The sequence below is a fragment of the Podarcis gaigeae genome (assembly GCF_964106915.1).
Source record: "Podarcis gaigeae genome assembly, chromosome: 3".
Lineage (NCBI taxonomy): Eukaryota > Metazoa > Chordata > Lepidosauria > Squamata > Lacertidae > Podarcis > Podarcis gaigeae.
In genome coordinates this window covers 31,218,120-31,242,653 of record NC_139680.1, presented here as the reverse complement: position 1 = coordinate 31,242,653, position 24,534 = coordinate 31,218,120, and the positions used below count along the sequence as shown (strand labels likewise).

The following is a 24,534-nucleotide window of genomic DNA, read 5'->3' as shown; positions in this document are numbered from 1 at the left end:
ATGTTCAAGGAGTTGGGACACTGCTTTGGGTTTTCTGAAGCAAACTCTGGTTAAAGTAAACCTAAGCTCCTGCAGCCAATCGGAAGTCGTGGAAGCCCTGTCGGACATTCGGGTTCCAAAAAACATTTGCAAACTGGAACAGTCACTTCCAGGTTTGCGGGGTCCGGGAACCAAACTGTCTGAGTAGGAAGGCGTTCGGGATCCAAGGTACAACTGTACCTCTATATGGTTTGCAACATCCTAAAAAATATCACAAATAAAAGTAAAATGCAAAAAATACAGTATAAAATACAGTTTTTAGAGTGGCACAGATAATAGGCAATATACCCTCTGAAACATCTATATAAAGTGGAACAACTAACACATAGGGACCATGATAACTACTGGCAGATCCAGAATACTGGAATTCAGCAGAGACAGCAAGACCCACATACCATACAGTATATACAAGTGTGTGTTCCTAGGTCTGCTATCTCACCTGTAACACTGAAGATAGGTGGGGAAGAATCCCACGTTTGATAGATGGGGGCAAGTTATCCCATGCAACCCTCCCCGATTCCAAGCATTATTGTATATCCAAACAGAGCATAATGTTAAGTGTGTCTCTTCACGTAACATTTAATTATCATCATTATTTTTTAAAGAAGATAATTATTGGAATTTTAGAAAGTGGGAAGGAAGGAGTTTCTTCTTCTGTAGTCTTAATGAAAATTGCTCCATTTGAAATCTGGCTGCAGCACTAAATCAGATGGCAGGATGCCTTGACTTCCCCTGCCCATCTGCCAAGGGTGCTTCCCAGCCCAAAGGAAAGCACACAGCAGAATTAACACTTTTGTTGTCAAAGAACGCACTTGCTTCTACAGCTCTGGAGACCTACGCACACCAATCTAGCGTTTAGGCAGCTATTCCCAGGTCCGCTGTCTATAGAGCAGTTGCTGCAACTGAGGAACCCTACCCCTCCACCAGTTTATGTACCTTCTCCAAACAGGCTGTACTCAAGTAGCCGGAGACTATGCCTGCATGCAAGCTGCCTCTGCTTTTCCCATTTCAGTTCTCTCCTGGTTCCGGGAGACAGTGGTGCATTTACCTACTCTGCCTCTTGCTCCTCTTCCTCCATCTCTGAAGTTTCCCCTGCCCCTGATGTTTGTCTCCTGGTGGGTACAGGTCCCCACAGACCACTGCCCCCTTCTCTCAGATCAGTACCCCTTCCCCTAGTTCACACACACCAATGTCCTGCCAGTCCCTTGCGCCATTGCTATGTCCCATAACATTAAGCATAAACATCAGGAATCCTGATGATCTTCTGGCAAGAACCCCTTTAGCATTCCTTGCCCTCCAGGAATTTCAGACATCATATCTGAGATCTTTGTGACTACCTTCCCATCTCTGTCCGCCAACTGAGGCCTTCTAAAACCACCCCCAAGATCTTTTCTTGGAGCTGGTTGAGCAATATTGTTCATCATCCTTATTTTTGAGTATTGCAAAAGGCAGAAAGCTTCTGTGCCAATCTATCTCCAGCTGTTTTTGGACTACAGCTCCCGTCATCCCTAGATATCAGGACCAGTAGTCAGGGATATGGGGAATTGGAGTCCCAAAACAGCTGGAGAACCAAGTTTTCAAAACACTGGTGTAATGGTTCTAGGGGTTGCTCGTGCGTAAGTTTTCGCCACTCCTGGATAGGTTACCTGGTTGAACCCTTTCTGTCTGGACAGCCTCTCACCCGTGGCTGCCTCAGTCGCTGGCAGAATCCGTCAGTGGGCGTTTCTTGAACTTCTTCCAGCAAAGAAGTTCTTTGACGCCAAGTCTCCTCCTACTCTCCCTGCGCGGAAGTCTTCTGCGCAGGGAGGGTGTGGGCAGCGGAGTACCCGTACTCTCCCTGCTGGTCTCCGGCGAGGAGTCCTGGAGCCTCCTCTTCGATTCCCCCATCTGCCCCCCTTCTCCACTGGTGTTACGCTGATTTCCTTCCCCAGCAGATGGGCTGCCTCTCTCCCTACTGGGACCCTCTCCGGCATCCCTCTGGAGCCTTCCCTCCGCCTCTGGCTCTGATGGCAGTTCCCTGACAACTGGCTTAGATCTTTGTTAAAGGTTATGTGGTGGGAGCATCCCATAAGCAGAGTTCTGCTAAAGGCATTCCTGTGTCACAGAACAGAAACAGCATTTAGCACCAGTTTCTTTGCTCCTTGAAAATCTGCTCCAGTGGTTTGGAGGACCCTCTGGAACAGCACGAGGAGCATACTCCATTGAGAGCTTCTGCTGGATACCAGTCTCCCCCATAAGAGGCCTTCTGCTCCCGGGGCCTATATTTTCCTCAAACATCTACTTTAAACGGATGAATTCTGTAACATATATGCATTTGGAGGGCAATTTCAAAGGTGCAAGGAATCTAGGACCACTTATCTTTTGACAAAGCAATCTTCAGCAGTGATTCTTAATTACTGTTTGTTTATTGCCTCATAACGTTAAAAAGACCTGGCACAAATGTTATTCAGGGCTGCCACAAGCTGCAGGAATTGCTATTTGAGTCATTAATTTCAGAAATCTTTTCTAATTAATTTTTGCTTCAAAATGACAGTGACATTCATGGGAATGAAATTAGTTTAGCAAGCTAATGCCAGCTCTGGCATTGGTGATTAAAAGAGGTTTTCTGCCCCCGAATCTGAAGAGAAATTGTTACATTCTGAGCAATAAGTAAAGATGCAACCTTTATTACCGGCAGATATCTGTTCCTTCCAAAGTCTTTATAGATGATGATTGGGTTTTGGTTTTGGTTTTGGTACAAGGATTGTATACCCAGGTTTCCCTGCCTCTTCCGAGCACTTCTGTTGGGTGGAAAGTGATTTTTCTTGCAACCATTTCGGTGGTTAGTATGGGGAATATGACTGCAGGAACCTCCCACTGTTCTCCACTGGTTCTGGTGTTGAGCAGTTGGTAGACTCATATTTTAAAAATCACTAAAGGCTCTACACTTCTCCAATAAAATATTCTAGACAGGTCAATCTCGAATTCCTTTAGAATGGCCTAGCTCAGAGCGAGCGTTTCCACCTGAAGCAATTTCAGATGTGCAAAGGTTGCTCCCAACGAGGGGCATTGCAGCCCATGCGTAATGCAGGGCAGCGAGCTTTTACTGCCAACAAGAGCTGTCCCTCAGCCGAGCAAATCAATCATGCTGCTACATAGAAATTTGTTTGGACCTAAGGCCCTATTGCACTGGCTTGCAGATTCGGCATTTGGTATATGAACTCTGAAGGTGGTAGTAGCTTAGCAGAAATCCTGTCCCAGGGATGTTTTCCACTCTTTCCCAGATATCATCAGTTAAGAATGTCCTTCACTTGAACCAGTGGGAAGCAAGACTGTTATAAATATCCATTCTCAGCTGTTTGGGGAGTGGGGTGGTCTATTCAAACAGTAATTAGGATTACAGTGGTACCTCAGGTTACATACGCTTCAAGTTACAGACTCCGCTAACCCAGAAATATTACCTCGGGTTAAGAACTTTGCTTCAGGATGAGAACAAAAATCATGCTATGGTGGCGCGGCAGCAGCTGGAGGCTCCATTAGCTAAAGTGGTGCTTCAGGTTAAGAACAGTTTCAGGTTAAGTACGGACCTCCGGAACGAATTAAGTACTTAACCTGAGGTACTACTGTATATATTACGCGTGAACCCACACATGCCAGGTGTGGTAGAACAACCTTTTCTTATTATCCATGGTGGTAGTTGTTCTTTAACAAGTCACAGTTGTAATTTTATCAATTGGAGCCTTCTTTATGGAGTGGTAGAAGGACGCGGGTGGCGCTGTGGGTTAAACCATAGAGCCTAGGACTTGCCTATCAGAAGGTTGGCAGATCAAATCCCCGCGATGGGGTGAGCTTCTGTTGCTTGGTCCCCCCTCCTGCCAACCTAGCAGTTCGAAAGCATGCAGTGCAAGTAGATAAATAGGTACCGCTCCGGCGGGAAGGTAAACGACGTTTCCATGCACTGCTCTGGTTTGCCAGAAGTGGCTTAGTCATGCTGGCCACATGACCCGGAAGCTGTACGCCGGCTCCCTTGGCCAGTAAAGTGAGATGAGTGCCGCAACCCCAGAGTTGGTCACGACTGGACCTAATGGTCAGGGGTCCCTTTACCTTTACCTTATGGAGCGGTATGGGTTTTAATTTTTCTTTTTTGCATTCATAGTTTATGGCTCTTCCAAGCTCTGGGCTCAGCATGAGATGAAGTCCTTCCCTCTTATCATCTGCAGTGTTACTTAGCCTCTCCTCTGGGTCAGCAGGCAAATCCTGCCATACAAGAGTTCCGCATCCCATAACCACTCCAAGCAGACTGCAACATTTAATCAGTTAGATTGATTGATTAACTGATCAAAAGTGTTTTTTTGGGGGGGGGGTTAAGGCAGTAAATTCACAGGGCACCCAATTTTTCAAAGTGTATTGTTTTGAATAGAATTACATACTATAAACTTGCAGATGGCAATCGCCATCTTAAGAAGCATCTCTCCTCTTCCACACACTAGGGGGAATGTGTATTCTAAGATGATTTAGCTGATGCTTTCTCCTACCCACTTAATTAGGGACGCAGGTGGGTAAAACCTCAGCGCCTAGGGCTTGCCGATCGCATAGTCGGCGGTTCGAATCCCCACAGCGGGGTGAGCTCCCGTCGTTCAGTCCCAGCTCCTGCCCACCTAGCAGTTCGAAAGCACTCCTAAGTGCAAGTAGATAAATAGGTACCGCTTTATAGCGGGAAGGTAAACAGCGTTTCCGTGTGCTGCGCTGGTGCAGGCTCGCCAGAGCAGCTTCGTCACGCTGACCACGTGACCCGGAAGTGTCTCCGGACAGCGCTGGCCCCCAGCCTCTTAAGTGAGATGGGCACACAACCCTAGAGTCGGTCACAACTGGCCCGTATGGGCAGGGGTACCTTTACCTTTCTATAACATATGGGTGCATCACGTAAACAACAAAGGAAATACTCACCATTGCTTTACTCATGCAAATGACTAAAACCCACATGGTTTGTTTGAAGGGAGATGTTCTTAATATTCGTTGACGGTACCAGATTTCCCTTCACGTGGAATGTTGCTGTTTTTTGAGGGGAAACAATGCTTAAAATGTCTTTCTGGGTGCCCAGTGCATAGTCTTGCAGTGTTCAAGTTCTAATAAAGGAGAGACAGACAGGCCGGCCCAGGGGAGGGGAATGTGGCCCTCCAAACTTAGAGAACTGGCCCTTGGAAGTGTCTGCAGCCACACCTCTTCATTCACCATGCTGGCCCTGCATCTTGCCATCCTTGAGTGTGTGTTTCTTTGCCTGGCTGCCATGTGTCTTCACACTCTGATAATGCCTCTTTCTTTCCTGGATGGAAGATTGTATGTGTATGTACTGTGAAAAGGTAAAATTTTCATGCATTGCTCCATCCACTTTCACCTCACCTACCATTGAAATATGGTCCAGAGGGGAATTCTGCCCTTAGACTCCTGTTTCTGTTTTAGTGTTCTTCCTATGTTAGCATTTGAGAAACCAGGGAGGATGAGCAGAGTCTTTGGGCGTCCTTTGCAATTTTTTTAAACTCTTCCTGCAGATGCATGCAGTCTTCTTCAGAACAGCAGACAGGACCACCTGCCCGGTTCTGGATGTTCCCTGTCGTAAGACATAGCACTTGATCAGTGTTTAAACAGCAAAGGCGATTCAGGAGGGAGAAGATTGTTAAGGCCTCATTGCGTCCTTTTAAAGTGGCAGTTTGACTTTTTAAATTGTACCTGTCAGGCGTTCAAGCATAAAACTGTCATTAGGAAACAATTTTGCTTTTATAATCCTTAACGATATGTACATACGCACACTTTCCAATGCAAGATTCCATGAGGCTGTCACAGGGCTGGTTTGATTGGAAGAATGAAAGGGAGATACTTGAAAAATCTTCAGCGGGGTATGGCTTCAAGCGACGCCATTGTGAAGCCTGCAGGAAAAGCTCATTAAATTAAATTGAACAATTCAAACTGCATGTTTCAGGAGCTCCAGTCATGATGCTTTTAGTATACAGTGGTACCTCGGGTTAAGAACTTAATTCGTTTCAGAGGTCTGTTCTTAACCTGAAACTGTTCTTAACCTGAGGTACCACTTTAGTTAATGGGGCCTGCCACTGCTGCCACACGATATCTGTTCTTATCCTGAAACAAAGTTCTTAACCTGAGGTACTATTCCTGGATTAGCAGAGTCTGTAACCTGAAGTGTCTGGAACCTGAAGCGTCTAACGTGAGGTACCACTGTACCGGCAAGGAGCAGAAACGAGAGGAAACTGTCAGGGAAAAGGAGATTGTCACAGGATAATTCCTGCGTTTTTGATAACCCTTGTAAAAATACGTGGAGCAAGAAAGAGGCTACAGTTGTTGTTCATGCTAACTTAGCTTCGGCAAACCGCTCAGGCTCAGTTAAGGAAAAGTCATTTCTCCCCTACATCTAAGTACGGCCACGTTCCTTTCAAACAGAAACAAATCATTCTTTATTTATTGCCTTAGCAGATACCTGAGGAACAATTTAAGAAACTTACATTAAGCACTCACATTGGGCTATAGCTCCTTCCATTCTCTCATGGCAGTTGAGAGACTCTTCTCCCAGTTGGGTTTTAAATCTATTAGGAAAAGTGTAGGACCCCATGGAAGCCACAGGCTGCATTGATTTTAAAGGTCACGATTGCTAGATAGTCCTAATTTTGAAGTTATCCCTTATTTTAGAACGGGGAACCTGCGGTGCACCAGATGTTGTACACCACACATTTAAAGCACATTCCCCTACCCCAGGAGCTGTGATTTGTTCAGGATGCTGTGAATCGCAGCACTGCGAGGGGCAAACTACAGTTCCTGGGATTATTTGTAGGATGAATGTGCTTTAAATGTCTACTGTGTGTGCAGCCTAGGACTGCCAGCTCCAGCCAACATGGCCATTGGTCAGGGATGATGGCATTCAAGTCAACAACACATGGAAGGCCACAGGTTCCTCACCTTCTAGAACAGTTTCCCAAACTTGGGTCTCCAGCTGTTTTGGGACTACACTTTCCATAATCCCTGACCGCTGGCCCTGCTAGCTAGGGATGAAGGGAGTTGTAGTCCAAAAACCGCTTGAAGACCCAAGTTTTGTACTATATTTACTATATGTACTATACTTGCATATAGCAGTCTTGGAGTGTGGCCTAAGGCTCGCATCTACCTTTTTGGTTTTGTGAAGACACAATACAGTCATACCTCGGGATAAATGTGCTTCAAGTTAAGTATTTTGGGGTCAAAATGACACCACGCGCATGTGCGGAAGCAGCAAAACACGGCAGATGCAGGTTGTGTTCGCTTCAGGATGCAAACGGGGCTCTGGAACAGATCCCGTTCGCATCCCGAGGTACCACTGTAGTGGGAGATTCAGGGTCTGAATAGGTTCTGGTTTGGAGCTTTAAAATGAACTATTTTGGTCAATTTGCTTTGTGGCACCTCTTCCTGCTATTGCCATCACACATAATCCTGCTATTGTGTTCACACATAATTGTGTGGCCGCCCGTCACATTCTTCATTACTTATTTATTATTAGTAATCCGATGTTAGTTTTCTAATCGTTCAACAATAATTCTTCTAACTTTTGTAGGTGATGACCAGATGGAGAGAAAAGGACAAGTTTTGATTCTGTTAGTCGAACAAGCTCTTCAATTTCAGGATTACAAAGCAGCAAATATGCATTGCCAGGAGCTTATGGCTTCAGGTGGGAATGAATTTCCTCTTCTCCCCCGCTCCTCAACCCCCCACCTCCAAAAAAAATTATCTCGTGGATTTTCTGACATTGTATAAAATGGCAAATATTTTGAGAGGAGCCTGATGAAGTCATTATCAGAGTAGAGCCACTGAATCTAAGGGACTTGAGAAACGATTAATTTAAACAGTCTATTTCAGTGCATTTACTCTAGAATATAAATTGGATGAATAAAACTCTTTATCCTTATGCAAGCTGGCAAATTACTGTTTTTTGAATGCATCAGCCTCAAAGTTGGATACATGAGGTTCCTCTTTTTGTTCTATTTTTTGAAGCATTTCATGGTGATGTCTGTTGTAGGGTGATGGAAGTTGTGTAGTAATGAAATGTAGTTGGGTTGTATACAGAAAGAATAAATTGAAGGCAGGGTGGTGTCTCTGATAGCTAATGTACAGACATGATCATGTTAAAATTCATATGCAGGGTACAGAATCATTGTATCTGATATGGAATGAAGTCAGGCTTTCATAACCATTCCATTGAAAACTGAATTGTGGTACTCTTCAAATTTGAAATGCTGGTGTAATTTCAATTTCAGTTTCATATTGATTGATTGATTGATTGATTGATTGATTGATTGATTGAAATCTCAGTCCTTAATTTGAGTTTTCTCGATCTTTGATCTTAATTTCAGTTTTGTAATTGTTTTGTTTTGTTTTATCCATATCAGGGTACTCTAACAGCTGGGAGGTTTGCAGCCAGTTAGGACAAGCCGAAGGTTACCAAGACATGGCCGTCCGACAGGAGCTCATAGCCTATGCTTTGACACATTGTCCCCCAAGTGCCATTGAACCGCTTCTGGCAGCGAGCAGTGCTCTGCAAACTGAGGTATGTCTAGATTCTCTAAAAGCCTTGTTTAAAATGCAAACAAAACAAAAATAAATCTGTTCTGAAGTCATATCTCCTACACTTTGTTGCTACTGGACTGAAATACTGTTTTTAACAAATACCTGGGTTGAAATCTTGTTCTTTATATATACTGTATTTTTCCATGTATAAGGCTAGGTTTTTTCCCTTAAAAATAATGTCAAAAATTTGGGGGCATCTTATACACGGATACATCTCCCCCCATTTTCTTAAATCAGAGTCCCACAAAATAGGGGGTGTCTTATAGATGGAAAAATACGGTATATGGTTTTGTTTTTGAATGAAATTCCATTTTCAACATGTGGCTTCCACAGCTTTCTCAAAATTGTTGTTAGTCCTAGAGTCCCAAGTCCCTGAGTTAAAACGCTGATCAGAGTGAGCCTGCGCCGGTTGAAAAATGTAAAACAGGAGTTTCAAGCTCATTTTAATTTATAGCGTAGCTGTTATTAAACAAATCTTGTAACTAGGTTTTCGTTGTGTCAGGTGTCAGTGAAAGGTATGCCCTCACAGGCGTTTCTTTCTCTCTGGGACAACGGGATTTGTTACCAGAAATCTCCTTATTGGGACCCAAAGGGTTAGCGTCAGGGAAGCAGCTTAAGTATCATTAGACCCTTGGAGGCATCCTGGCAGGGTTAGACAATTGCCAGAGTGGTTTAACAGCACATCACTCTTCTCCCAGAGGAATGGGAACTGCCATTCTGTGAGGGGAATAGGAGCCTGCTAACAACTCCCACCAAGGGACGCAGGTGGCACTGTGGGTTAAACCACAGAGCCTAGGACTTGCTGATCAGAAGGTTGGCGGTTCGAATCCCTGTGACAGGGTGAGCTCCTGTTGCTCGGTCCCTGCTCCTGCCAACCTAGCAGTTCGAAAGCACATCAAAGTGCAAGTAGATAAATGGGGACCGCTCCGGCGGGAAGGTAAACGGCGTTTCCGTGCGCTGCTCTGGTTCGCCAGAAGCGGCTTAGTCATGCTGGCCACATGACCCGGAAGCTGTACGCCAGCTCCCTCGGCCAGTAAAACAAGATGAGCGCAGCAACCCCAGAGTCGGTCACGACTGGACCTAATGGTCAGGGGTACCTTTACCTTTACCTTTAACAACTCCCACCACGGTTCACAAACTACAATTCCCAGGATCCTTTGCAAGAAGCCATGACTGCATAAAGTGGCTATGATACCAATTTAAATGTTTCCTCCAGGTGGGGCCCCAAGTTTCTTGCTATCAAGAATCACATCCATCATAATCCTTCATGGTATATTATTACTAGTTCTATGACGATGTCATACTTTGCCACTATTCTCATGAAATACATAAAATGCGTTTAACAGTGTACCTTCACCCATCCCAGCCAGGTTCTTTCATTTATTTATTCATCATTGTAAGCTCTGTTTGATATCTGACTTGTCATCTATTTAGGGACAGCCAATGCTACATCTTTCTTTAGATTTAGATGAACAGGTAGATGAGGTTTGTGGATCCTCCGGGATCAGAAATCTGGCTCTTTTTAAAATTTTGTTTGGAACTTGATACTGTGTTTGTGTATACACACACACACACACACACACACACACACACACACACAACCCTGGGGTACACCACCCTCTGCACATAAGACAGAGCTGGCTGGGTTTTAAATAAGCAATCTTCAGAAGGGAAGTGGCTCACCACACTTTATAACTTATCAATTATAATAAACAATTTAACAGATAGGTTATTCGTTTTGCCTTAGATTCTTTATCACACAGTCAACTACCAGATCCGGCCTCCAGAAAAATGGGAAAACATAAATACCTCCAGACCTGCAAGTGGAATGAAAACAGAGTCTTCTGTAGAGGTAAATTGTGTGTGTGTGTTTGTTTTTTAAAGCACTGTGGATTTTTAAAATTCATTTGGATCTTTTAGCCTGATCACTGGTCTAGCGATGGAAATAAGGTGAGCTTAGAAGCTCCTGGTTTCTTTCCTCTGTTCCCCTTTCATCAGGCCTTTGCCTCTTTCCCTTGTTTTTCAGGGGTTTTTTTTTGTTTCTCAGCACATTACCAGCTTTATATCTGCATTTCATTGACCTTCTGCAGTCCCTGTCCCTTTAGCTTTTCTGTCTTCAAAGCCCTTTTATGCAGAGTCAGTCAGTCAATATTGTTTATAGCCAATGGGCATCACAATTATGTAGAGTCTCCCCACCTTGGCTCACAACCTATGTTATCCTCAGCACTACTTGGGGCTTTGGGGTCACACAGCTGCAATTGGGATGGATAATAATAATAATAATAATAATAATAATAATAATAATAATATTTATAGCCCACCCATCCTGCTGGGTTTCCCCAGCCACTCTGGGCGGCTCCCAACAGATGTAAAACATCAAACATTTAAAACTTACCTAAACAGGGCTGCCTTCAGGCAGAAATTCGATCCAAACTGACAAAAATAAAAATAAAAATGCCAGTTTGCCACTCGCAGTGGTTAGCGTGTTTATGTGGGTGGGTGGGGGGGACACAACTAAACTTTTGGGGCAGACAAGAGCCAAAGAGCTAGTTCTTAAAATGCATTCAATGCTAAATCGGAGTGCATTCTAAATGTACTAAATGCATTCCGGTACTCAATTGAGAGCGCCAGCGTGGTGTAGTGGTTAGAATTCTGGACTGACCTGGGAGACCAGGGTTTGAATCCCCACTCAGCCATGAATCTCACCGAGTAACCTTGGGCCAAGTTGCTGTGTCCCAGCCTAAGCTACCTCTTAGGGTTATTGTAAGTATAAAATGGGGTGGTGAGGACTGGGTATGCCACTGTGTAAAATATATAATCATATTTTCTTCTGTTTAGACCACGCAGTAACTATAACCAGAGTCGTATTTATGGGAGGACAAATGGGGCGGTTGGCTGGGGTGGCAAATTTGAGGCAAATCTGTTGTCCTGGAAGAGAGATAAAAGAGAAGCTGACAGGTGTGTGTGTGCGCTTGTGTAGACAAGCTCCTTGTTGGCTTCATAATGGCAGCTAAGTCCTGTGCAGTGAAAAGGCCAGCTTCCTTAGGTTGGAGCCAACTTGAAATCCTTATATGTACCTATGTATTTTATTATTATTATTATTTTCTAAATGGCTCTGCTTTGAACAGAGGAGCTGCATCATGAGGATCTATGTCACCTAACCTGATTTATTATTGTTTGGATAGGATTTTACCCAAATATTTGCTGAAGTTAGACTGAGATGGCTAAATCACCCATTTCATTACACTCGGGTTACAAAATTAAGAGAGATAAGACTTCTGTGTGACCATGCGCAACTGGCAAAATGGGAAAATGGGTATGCTGTCTTTGCTGTATGGTTTGTCATGTATTTAAGACTTCGTTTTGAAGAGATCTTTCAGCAAGATACTGAGAACGCCTCTGTAATTGCCTCTTTTCTTCCTTTTACCTTCAGCTGCAGTTACACATGGAAATAATTTCTTCGTCTACTTTAGAAGTACTCAGACAAAACCAAAAATAACCCTCATTATAAGCAGTTTAAGGCCTTGATTAGTCAAAAGTATTTTAGAATATTATAGCCACCATTACAGGATTATTTAAAAGATGGTGTTTAGCCGTAAAATGGTGTGTGTTAGTCATTAATGGTTAAAGTAACAATTACAGTAAATCACGACAAGTAAATGGGGGGGGCAACTTTACACATAAGCCACTTAATACTAATGTATCTTTTTGTAGAGACAAGTATTTTATTTATATGTCATGGTAATATGAAAGTATAATTACTGAGCACGGTCTTATTAACACGGGAAGGTGCTTACAAGTGGCCGTGTATTGCTCCAGCCCTTAAATGGCGTTTTATTTGCTTTTTATAAATGCTTCACTGCAAATACTTGTAAAAATTGCAACTTGCTTTCTTTAGGAATTCATCTGTAATGATAGAGCTACAAATGGAATTATTCACATGTGTGGATAAATAACTGGGGGGGGGGTGATGTAGAAGGAGTATGCATGGATTTTTTAAATTTATTGTTTTGGTCCATAGTCTCGTGGGTTTATATTGGCTCATGTGCAGCTTTATAAAGACAGGTGTTAAAGGTAAAGGGACCCCTGACCATTAGGTCCAGTTGTGGCCAACTCTGGGGTTGCAGCGCTCATCTCGCTTTATTGGCCGAGGGAGCCGGCGTACAGCTTCCGGGTCATGTGGCCAGCATGACTAAGCCACTTCTGGCAAACCAGAGCAGTGCATGGAAACGTCGTTTACCTTCCCACCGGAGCGGTACCTATTTATCTACTTGCACTTTGACGTGCTTTCGAACTGCTAGGTTGGCAGGAGGGGGGACCAAGCAACAGGAGCTCACCCCATCGTGGGGATTTGATCCGCCAACCTTCTGATCGACAAGTCCTAGGCTCTGTGGTTTAACCCACAGCGCCACCCGTGTCCCTCTAAAGACTGGTGTTACCTTAGCTTAAAACAGGGCACCACTGAGGATGCAAAATACTGTTTCATTAATAAATGGCACTGTTTCCTGACATTGGATTAACACGGATTGACCCTGACAACTGCCGGGAAGACCAGAATCCCCTTTGTATGCAAACACCAAAATTTGTCATTTTCATTTGAGGGAGGGGTAGGGCAAAGGAAAAGAAAGAAGCTGTGGTGGTGATGGGTGCTGTGGAGGAGAGAAAGACGAGAATTTGGAGGTGGGTTGAGAGAGGGATGTTCTGGTGATCTTGCCCAGCTGCACTGCATTCTGTGAACTGCATTGCATGGCAGTGATTACTGGGTAAGAGTCTATTACTTGTGTTAGCTAGAACTCTTTGAGCCAAGCTTGGTCTTTAAAGGGGTCGTCTCTTCTAACTCCTGCGTAGAAGTAGCATGTAGATGGTTTGTGCACCACTCTCTCCCTCTCTTGTATGGTCTTCCCATCTTATCTTTTTTGAACTTCAATATGAGCCCAGCTTGCTGTTGTTTTAGCCCAGCCAATGCTTTGGCAGTGCCAATTTAAAAGATCAAACCCCAGATTTCATGATACAAGCGTTGCATATCTAAATCGACACTGGGCATGGTCTCCAAGCAGTGATTGTGAGCATTTTGCAGACTCACTGCAGCTTTATGAGTTGTGTGGTCCAAACTTCAGGCATAATAGCAGGAGTCTTTGAATTCAATGGAAATTAGTGATTTAGTTAATATAAACTTCCAACTAGCCAGCAAATTGCAATGGGCTAACAAGCACAATCCTGTGCAAGTCTCCTGAGTTCAGTGGAAGTTACTCCTGGAAAAGTCTAGGTAGGAGTTCAGTCTTAATCATGTGGACATCTGACTACATTTTCTCAAATATTTTTTTACTGATGACCTGTCCAGTATCAACAGGCAGGATGCCTCAGAGATGAAGTCAGGAGAGTCATTGTGTTTTGCACAAATATAAGGTTGGATTTGGGGTAAGTTAGTTCAACAAGCTCCACAGGAATCAGTGGGACAAGTTACTCGTGACTAAGTACTGATTTCATTGGGAACAAAGCATACCTAACTTAGTCTTGGTTCCAAACTATTGTGTTATATGCATCAGAAGTGTTTATGGATGGATGCATGCATATATATATAAGTTGAGTCATTTGATTCCTCTCAAATTTGAATACTCCTCCTTGTCAATCAGGAAAGCATCACTCTAGAACAGAGCTTTCCAGACTTCTCATGTTGGCAGCACACTTTTTAGACGTGCATCATTTTGTGACGCAGTTTTACTAGCAAACCGGAGGTTAAACTAACCCCTTTCCAGCCCCGGGAGGAACATGATGAGCATTCACATGACACACCTATACGCTGCAGCTGACATGCTAATGTGTCACGACACACAGTTTGGAAAGCTGTGCTCTAGAAAAACAGAAAGACCTAAAACTGCAGGAACACTACAAAGACTTAACTTACGCAGCATGGTCGTTCACAAGGGCAGCCTGCTGAATATCACACCAGTTGCAAGCATGGTTTGTAGCCCAGCTCTCTTCCTAAGGGACAACTGCTTATGCCCTCTGCCTCCTCTTTTCAGAGCTAACTTGAAAGTTCTTTGATCTAGATTGGAAAAAAGAGGGCTACAGAAAGCCAAATGACGAATTAAAGAGGACTTTTTTGACCCAGCAGATATTACTGTTTGCATTCCGCCCCCCTCCCTGCCTTGGCTTGCACTTGGTGGTCAAGCAGTGTAAAGTCCAGCAGAAGATCATAGATTTCCTCTTTAGCAACTGTTCATTTTCTCACCCTTTTTTAAAAAAGTGTATAAAATTAGCTCCAAGGGGTAGCTTCTTTGTTCTGTCTTTAAATACAGCTCAGTGCATCTTTTGCCATTTATTTTCTAAGCAGAGTGGAATTTTTGCCATATTTTGCTCAGCATGGGGTCCCTTCAGTTAGAGAAGCAAGAACTGAAAATTCCAACTGATTATTCAGTGGTTGGCAGGAGGCCTCCTCTTTATATCTTTTTACCACTATTAATAATGGAAAGCTTCACACTTAGGCATTCTGTTGCATATAGAAATGTTATTCTCTCCCCAGCCCCCCTTAAAAAAACCCTCACCACAATACTTCTTTTGATATCTTTTTTTACCCTATACTTTCAGCTTTTCAAATCATCATCACAATTATGGTTTTTTAAAAAAATTTAACACATTTTAGCATTTAACACATAACTTTTCCATCCAAATTAGCGGAATTAAGATAGAATGCTAGCTGAAATGTGATATGGTGTTCATGCATTTACTTCCCAGGAGATGTCATTTAATATATACTTAGTTGGTACCAATAGGTGTATTTCTGTGCTTTCCAGAGACTTTCCTTCCTCCTCCTCCTCCTCCTCCTCCTCCTCCTCCTCCTCACATGATCTTCCATTCAACATAACCTTGATTTGCATCCCAATCTGGCCAATATGTGCAAGAGGAATATGGGTGTGTGGGTTCTGTCAGGGGTGCCACTGGGGGGGCGAGGGGCCAAGCCCCCCACTGGCCTTTTCCTTGATCTTTATTTGCTGAGGGTGTGCTGATTTGGCTGATATACTTTTGGAGGTGCTGTTGAGGCGTTTCTCTGCCAAAAAAAGAGGCACACATTGGCAAGCGTGTGTTTGAAGAGGAGAATGACAAAGGGTTCTCAAAGAAGTGGCATACTTTATGTACACTTACAAGTAGTATTCTTTATTATTAATTTACTTCCTCAGAATATATTATTCTTAAGTAACCAGAAACATATTCAGTGTATTACTCAACCTGCCATTGGGGAAAATGTCCTCATTCCAGAGTGGCATCCAGCCTTTCATGAAGTACTCAAATATCCTTTTTCAAAGTGACTGGAAAGTATTGCCTTTTGTATGGACAAGTATGCCATTTTCTATAAACCTTTGAGTGAAACTTCAGTCCACCTGAATTACTGCTGAACCTCTTTGGACGCTATAGCTGCAATAAACTCAAGGAGTTGAGAACGAAACATTTCTGCTCTGAGCAATTTGCTGTTTTATGTCCTCACTCTTTTCCCCAATCACTGGTAACTGGGCAGAGCGCCCATAATATCATCTGTTGCTGGTTTCATTAGTCTGTTGTAATCAGCGGTTTGCTATCTTCTAGCGCTAGTGCACAATCTGAACAAGCTTTCATAACAGTGTGAAACATAAATGGCTATTAACTGCAAGGCTATTATTATTATTGTTGTTGTTGTTGTTGTTGTTGTTGTTGTTGTTGTTGTTATTCAAGAGTAGAAAATGCAGTGCTAAAAATACTTCCAGTACTAAATTCAGTGTCTGTGTGTTTACTGCGCTTGTGTTATATCAAATCCTGCCACTTACAAGGAGTGTGGTGGTTGAAATTGCCCCAGCTACAACCTTTGAAAGACTTTTGATGCATGTTTTTGCACCAGTTATAATAAAAAAGTAACCTGTTTGGCAGCTTTGTACTAAGGATTGTGTGTTGCATAAACTCATAGGTTGGCACCAGCATTTCCTCTGGTCAGTCTGCTGACCTACTGCAGTGGACCACAGCTAAAACCATGAAGGTCCTTTCTAATACAACTCTGACCACAAAAGCTATGCTGCATGCCGTCAGTGATCGACAGTGGTGGAAGAAGTCACTGACCTATCTTCGGCCATTACATGTAAGAAGTAACCATACCCTTGTCTTTCAGCTGTTTGACCATGGCAATTTACTGTTGCTTTATTCTTCATGTGAGCTTTCTACTGCCACCCTTAACACTGATTTACTTAAAGGGACCTGGGTAGAGGAATGAGAAGTACAGAGACATGTTATTCATGTGGACCCTAGACAGTGCTTTTTATCTAGAAAAAGAGGTGCCAGAACTCACCATGAACACTTCCCTCATTCTCTTAGAATGGCAATGGCGCCCACCTGCGAGGTGCCAAAACTGAATTCCAGTGAGTTCCAGCTGCAAAAAGCCCTGGTCCTAGACATGCATTTTAATTTGAGTGTTGCAAATACAGTGGTTCCTAGGAAGTCGAACGGAATCCGTTCCGGAAGTTTGTTTGGCTTCCAAAACATTCGGAAACCAAAGCTCGGCTTCTGATTGGCTGCAGTAAGCTCCTGCAGCCAATCGGAGGCCGCGGAAGGCGCGTCGGACGTTCGGGTTCCAAAGAACACTCTCAAACCGGAACACTCACTTCTGGTTTGCTGCGTTCGGGAGCCAAAACGTTTTAGTCTCAAGGCGTTGAGGATCCAAGGTACGACTGTAAGAGGCTTTTATCATCACTACTTAAACATGGGCACTCATCTGTTAGGATATTTTGTCTTTTAACATTTGTTTAAATGTGAGGACCTTTCCAGGTAAGAGCTTACGATGTCTTAATGTTTGGGCTTCTCCGTCTTTCCCTCCCCTAAACAGGGTCAAGAGTTTGGAGATGCATTAAAAGGCACCAGTGGAGCAAATAAAGCAGTAGAAAAGCAAGGCTGCCATCCATTTTATGAATCTCTGATAGATGATCCATACCTTGCAGATGTAAGTTTACGACCTGTTAAATAGTTGGTAAATAAATAAATAAATGCCTATCCACACGACCCACCCTCCACGTATTAAAAGGAGGTGCAGAGAGGACTGTTACAGCAAGCTTCCCGCCTTGTGTGGAGAAGCCCTAGCTGGATACATTGGTACGAAAGTCCTTCTTCTGATAGAGTTTGAATGCACAAATGTCAGAAGAGGACAGGCAGAGGGCGGAATTTATGCACAACCCCCTTCACGCCCTCTTTCAGCATGTTGAGAGGGCATGCAAAGCCCCCTCACCAAATGGCAATGAAACACTTCGAGTCTGAGTGTTTAGACTTGAGACCAGTGGATAAAAAATAAATAAATTACTGGCTAGTCAGTTAATCAGATCTGATTAGCATCAAGGGCAAGAGAGTGGTTGGTGTAAACGCCACCTAATTGCAATAATGGGAAAGAGTAGAGAAATCAAACACGCAGCGAACACTGGTTATAATTTGTGCTTAAAATTTGTGTTCTGTAGAATGAAGTTACTTATACCACGTATCAGCACACTCCTTTGGAAAGTTTTGCAGAAGTATTGCTGAGAACTGGGAAGCTTGCAGAGACTAAAAGTGAAGGGCATTATCTCTTTCCTGCCACAGAAGGTACAGCGTGTGCTTATTTGCTTTCTTCATGGGTGGGTGGATGGTATATATTTGTCACAGGGTGGTGTTCTAACTTAATGTCTAGATCACTTATCTTTGAAATTTCTACCTTGAAACTGTAAGAGCTGGTCCAGTGAGGGAGCCTTGCATATCTGCCAAGGAAATCCAGTGTGGGGGTCACATAGGATGATGGGCATTGGGCAGTCACATTGAGTTTCACTCCCATGCTGTTTGGATTGTAGATGAACACAGAAACCACCCTTCCAAAGGTTATGGAGCCAGTGTGGTGTAGTGGTTAAGAGCAGTAGTCTCGTAATCTGGTGAACCAGGTTCGCGTCTCCGCTCCTCCACATGCAGCTGCTGGGTGACCTTGGGCTAGTCACGCTTCTCTGAAGTCTCTCAGCCCCACTCACCTCACAGAGTGTTTGTTGTGGAGGAGGAAGGGAAAGGAGAATGTTAGCCACTTTGAGACTCCTTCGGGTAGTGATAAAGCGGGATATCAAATACAAACTCTTCTTCTTCTTCTTCTTCTTCTTCTTCTTCTTCTTCTTCTGGGAGAAAATTGGTGTGGCCAGCAGTTTTAAGAAGCCGCTCCACCATTATTGAGTTTCTCATTTGAGGAATCCCTTGTAAACTTCTATGGGACCCCAGCATTCTTCAGAGCACAGTTTTCTGGGGGAGGAATTCTTCTAGATTATTGCTTGCATTGTCAGTGCTGATTGAACATCCCTCTCCACCCCCTTGCTTCTTCATCCGACGTGACTTGCATTGCAATATCTGTTTTGTCGCAATGTCTGTTTTAATGGGTCTTTGTGGTCTTTGAATAATTAACAATGGAGATCAGAAATCAGGGACTTTTGGAGAGAATGTTCTGCAACCCAGGGAGAATCCCAAATGTTTGATGGTGCTCTGATTGTTAGAAGACACATGTTCATTAATTTTACTGACTTGTCGGAGAACTGTGGCTATGTGATACAGGTTGCTCATCCAAGCATCCTCCTTATTCAGTATACAGGTAATATGGGCAAATAAATCTACTTCCGTTATTAATTTGATAGCTTGACATGTGCCTTGGCAACTTTGTATGTGTGAGTGAGCGAGAGTTGAGCGAGTGAGATGCATTCCTAATAATGCAGTCATGCTTGGAACTTGATATTCTTGGTGCTTTCTTTTAAGTTATGTGATACACAGCCTCAGCTTGATGAGCAGTGATGTGTAATTTTGCTGTTGCTTTCTCTCAGCAGAGAACAGTCCACTTTTGCAATCACAACCCATATTGACTATTCCTTTCTTTTTCTTGCCAAAATTATAATTGACTTGACTTCAGATTCACTCCTCGCATTCACACTTTTTAAAAAAATGCATAGATCTTTTCATTACAATTGAGTAAGTATTTTATATGAAAATTGCACTTGGTGATTCATAAAACGAACACTGTTCTCCTTTGTGCTTCATTGAGTGGGAGGGAGGAAGTGGAGAGGGGGCTCTTGACGACCTTCTTTCCCAGTTGAAAATTAAACTGTTACAAGTATTTGTGTTTTGTAAGTATCCTTTGAAAAAGGATGCCTCAGTTTGGATGCTCGTATTGTCTCAAGAAGGTGAAATATACACGAGACTTATGTTTGCCTGTTCTGTCTTCATATTGCCTGTCTCCTCCTCTCTTCTTGGATTCATTTTCCATATTTCTCACTACATCAAAACTGGGAAACAATGATTACCATTAGCTGAACAAATCGGGATAGAGAATCATAGTCATAGGTTGGGTTTAGATCCTAGCTTATTCCCAATGTGGTAATCATAGTTTCCTGGTTTGACTGTAAAGGGAAACTATGGTCAACTAACCGAGGAAGTCTTCAGTTGTGGTATGCATCCCTCATCTTCAGAAGCTGAAATATGTGCATCCAAATTGGAAATATTCCAATGCTACTTGCCGTGGAAGTTTTGCCATGAAAAATGAGGGCAGCTTGATTATGAGAAATTAACTCCACCCCACAAAAACTAGTTTTTTTAACACAGCTTAATAGTCCTGTCTAAGTTGATCGAGATGTCCATGGATCTTAGGAGGAGTATGAGAAAAAAGTCTTCGGGATTCAGTAGATCCAGAACATCCTAATAAAACTTGGAAATATGATGACATAATTGAAACAAACAAAAAACACTCACTTCAGTTGTACTGGCGAGCAATTTTCAAAAGGGTGTTTATTCCGCCATGGTTACTGAAAGAGAAAAATCACACCAATTAATTCTGCTAAACACAATTGTACCTGTATGGACATTTATACAAGCCACTCATTTATAACTGACTTGATGTCGTGCAGATAAATGCTACTTGCAGTTCTGAGAGCATTGGCTCTCCAGGAAAATCAATCACCATTGACAAAGCATGCAAGCAAACTGGTGTATTTATGTGTATAAGATGCCATTGTGTGATCCATTGAGTACAATAATTCACCAGAAAAGGGCCCAATCCAGAAATCAATTCTGTACTGTACAGAAGAAATAATGTCATGGCTATTCTTAGGAAAAGTTCTGCAAATGAAGTATTGCAAAAGCCTTATGAGAGAGAAACTCCATTTCCTTCCCATTATGGTATCCATGGAGGCCTTTGGATAACCACAGAAACATGACAGAATAATTCTGTCATGGAAGTCTTGAATTGTGTTACTAAATTCTGATCTGGAGACAACTAGCATTGCTTTTCCATAAGAAAAAAGAGCGCTTAGTGGATCAAAGAAAACAAAAATCTAGAGTTTCTTATGCAGTTTTTGTGAAGGACATGAACGTTTATTATTTGTTTTAGAGTAAAACCACATCACTCTTTGAAACCCAGGGCAACATGAAGCCTATGATCTGTATCTTCTGCCACAGTGTTGCACCAACTTGAGCTACACAGTGGAACCTTGGTTGTCGAACGTAATCCGTTCCGGAAGACTGTTCAACTTCTGAAATGTTTGACAACCGAGGCGCAATGAGCAGTCAGCCATTTCAATGGAGAAAATGGAAAAAAACCACCTCGGAAGCTGTTCAACTTCCGATGTGCATTTGAAAATGGAAACATTCACTTCCAGGTTTTCGGCATTCCGGTTCCGAATCGTTCGGCTTCCGAGATGCTCGAAAACCAAGGTTCCACCGTATTGGTCTAGCCATATTGCCAAGCCACTTTAGTGGCAGTTTAAGTGAGAGTGTGAGTTTGAGATGATAGATAGATGGATAGATAGATAGATAGATAGATAGATAGATGATGATGATGATAGATAGATAGATAGATAGATAGATAGATAGATAGATAGATGATAGATGATAGATAGATAGATAGATAGATAGATAGATAGATAGATGATAGATAGATTATTCCCCAGGTATTCTTGTCTGTGTCTATTTCCTAATGGCTTGCATCAATGTGGATTCCAATGTGAACACCAAAATGGTGTTCCCTTCTTAACCATTCTCACAACACAGGGCAGTAGGAGTGGGAGGTTATTTTCCAAAATTGGGGGGTGGGGGATGGGTGTCTCTGCAGCTCTGTTGCTATAGTTAAGGACTTGATATCTGCAGTTCCTTTCTGTCTTCTGCAATGGATGCTGTTCTAAGGATGGCCTTCTTTCCTGCGCCAAATATCACTTTGCAGTGCTCTGTACCGATTTCCAAAGATGTTTAGGATGTTAGAAAATTGAGATGTTTGTTGCTTTTAAGATGTTTGTTACCTTCAGATACTGTCAGGAATATAGGATCTAGTTCGAGTACCAGAGAAATTTAGCCTGCAATCATAAACACACAGTAAGACTTAAGATTGAGATGCATAAGATTGCACTCTTGGTTATGAATAGATACAATATTATATTTGAATTGAGGTCATTGGTGTAGTCCAGCAGCATCTCGAAGGCATCATGTTGCCAACTAGAGGGACCAGTGATCTGGCATGGTATAAGTCAGCTTCCTGTGATCAGCGTGGCTTAGGAATAATTGCCGATGCTACTTAATTCCTTTCATTAGCTTAGGAATATTTAGCATCCCAGCCTGCTGCTGTGTATGACCATATATTTCCAGGTACACCCATAACTCTTCCATTGTAATGATTTGTAAAACGGCAAAATGCTTGCTGCTTTCTTCCTCGTGATAAAAAGTTGATTAATAATTGAGTCTCGTGGCACATAAAAAGCAGGTGATAAGAAATACAGATGTTCAGGCTGTAGGAAACAACATATTTCACGCTATTCTGCTGCCTGTTTTCCTAAACGTTCATAACTTACGTTGTGGCTGTGGTTTTACAGCCAGCCGATTTTGGTGCTGTAAATCAGCATGAGAGATGTTCCAGCCATTCTGTTTTAACATCTGCCACGGCACTATTTCATCTTGTTCTGATAACGCGTAAACACTTTGGCTGGGAGTTAAGCTAAAGCGGGCTTGCTGTTTTAATTACACATTATCTGTTTTTGGCCCCACTGATCAGTTCTTAATTGAATGCATGCAGGACACATGAATCTAGACAAAATAAAAAAATTCCTTCCAGTAGCACCTTAGAGACCAACTAAGTTTGTTCTTGGTATGAGCTTTCGTATGCATGCACACTTCTTCAGACACGAAGAAGTATCTGAAGAAGTGTGCATGCACATGAAAAGTGTGCATGCACGCGAAAGCTCATACCAAGAACAAACTTAGTTGGTCTCTAAGGTGCTACTGGAAGGATTTTTTTTATTTTGTTTTGACTATGGCAGACCAACACGGCTACCAACCTGTAACTAAAACACAAATCTAGAATCTTCAGCAATATAGCAAGTGAGGAAATTTCCAAGCTTGGTATGTGGGAAGGGCAGAGTGGCAGAGGAGTTGAAAGCTTTTATTTTGTATTTTCCTCTGTTGCAGTGCTGTTGCAGTTGGCCAGTGAAGCTTTGCCAAATGACATGACCCTATCCCTTGCATACTTGCTTGCATTACCTCAGGTATGTTCACATCTGAGATGTCTTCAGTCTTACAGTCAAACTTGTCAGCTCTAATATTTCACATATTTGCTTGGCTTCAGTCTGAATCCAGAAGTTCATACCCTCCAACATTTCTCCAATGAAACTAGGGTCATCCTATTTCATTGTTGTTGTTGTGGTTGTGGTTGTTGTTGTTACTTTATTTATACCTTATAAAATTTATACCCTATAAAACACTTTGAAAGTGAAGTACCTTTGGTCCCCCCCCCCCCAGTTAGACCTGGCAGGGATCCCAATTTGGCCTGTTAGGCAGCTTTCCCAAAGCCCTGCCCACCCACTGCGCATTCAACATTTACCAAGTAAAGACACAGCTGCAAAGGTTGTGATCAGGAGCCATAAAATGCGCTCCCAGTTATTCCTTGGTGCCAAATGCAATGCCGTCTGGGGTTGGTTCTGCTTGAGAGCTCTCAGTTCACTATATTCTTTTCCACACCCGCTAAAAACGCTTTTGTTCAGGGAAGCCTTCCCAGACATGGAGAAGTTGGGGTGGAGATGAGGAAAAACCCCTGGGGCTCTTTGAAGGGAAAGAATATATATATATATAGATGCTTAAATAGATGCTTCAAATAGATGCTTAAAAAATAACAACTTGACATGCCACATCCCCTTCTCTTCTTCCCAGAGTACCTTCTTTGACACTGGTGTCTCTATCTCATCATTCATAAAAACATAGAATGGTAGAGTTGGAAGGGACCACGAGGGTCATCCAGTCCAGCCCCCTGCAATGCAGGAATCTTTTGCCCAACGTGGGGCTCGAACCCACAACCCTGAGATTAAGAGTCACATGCTCTACCGGCTGAGCATTGAAGAGCAACTACTAAAGAGTTTGTTGGGCTTGCCACTGTGATGTTGTTTTAGCCAAGTTAACTCTCTCCTTTTTTTCCTTCCCAGGTGGTGGATGCCAACAAGTGCTTTGAAAAGCAATCTCCTTCTGCTTTATCTCTCCAGCTGGCAAGTTATTACTACAGCCTGCAGATCTACGCTCATTTGGCACCATGTTTCAGGGACAAGTGCCATCCCCTCTACAGGGTCAGTTTTCAGGAATTTCTTTTGCCCATTAGCATACAATATTTTTTTAATGTGCTATAAATCTGGTGCGTAAGTCAAGCCCAGATCAGGATCAGACCTGGTTTATTCCAGCCAAGTTGCCTATCGCCATTTTAGCTAGTGTTCTATAAACACAGAACTGCTTAATACAATGTTTGCCAGAATGGGTTATGTGCTTCTTAATTAATATTACTTAGCAGTTATATTTTTTAAAAAAAGGATGATCATGAGCGATGCATTACTTTACTATGCAATGTTTTAAAATCAACCTTTTAACCTGTGGATTGGAATGTAGTCG

The 24,534-nt window shown here is 42.8% G+C and overlaps 1 protein-coding gene across 3 annotated transcripts in view; it reads left to right on the top strand.

Annotated features, from left to right (window-relative positions):
• NBAS (NBAS subunit of NRZ tethering complex) overlaps window positions 1-24,534 on the top strand; it is a 176,408-nt gene that overhangs the window by 100,458 nt on the left and 51,416 nt on the right. For 2 of the 3 annotated variants that reach the window (XR_014561897.1, XM_083729672.1), the window contains exons 33-40: window positions 7,613-7,726; window positions 8,445-8,602; window positions 10,370-10,474; window positions 16,559-16,726; window positions 17,468-17,581; window positions 18,087-18,210; window positions 23,074-23,150; window positions 24,081-24,218. Coding sequence is in view for 2 of the 3 variants with exons in the window: in XM_083729672.1 (XP_083585798.1) it covers window positions 7,613-7,726; window positions 8,445-8,602; window positions 10,370-10,474; window positions 16,559-16,726; window positions 17,468-17,581; window positions 18,087-18,210; window positions 23,074-23,150; window positions 24,081-24,218 (998 nt within the window). In the remaining variant the exon portion in view is untranslated. The remainder of the gene's footprint in view (window positions 1-7,612; window positions 7,727-8,444; window positions 8,603-10,369; window positions 10,475-16,558; window positions 16,727-17,467; window positions 17,582-18,086; window positions 18,211-23,073; window positions 23,151-24,080; window positions 24,219-24,534) is intronic. The other variant, XM_083729673.1, reaches the window with a different exon arrangement.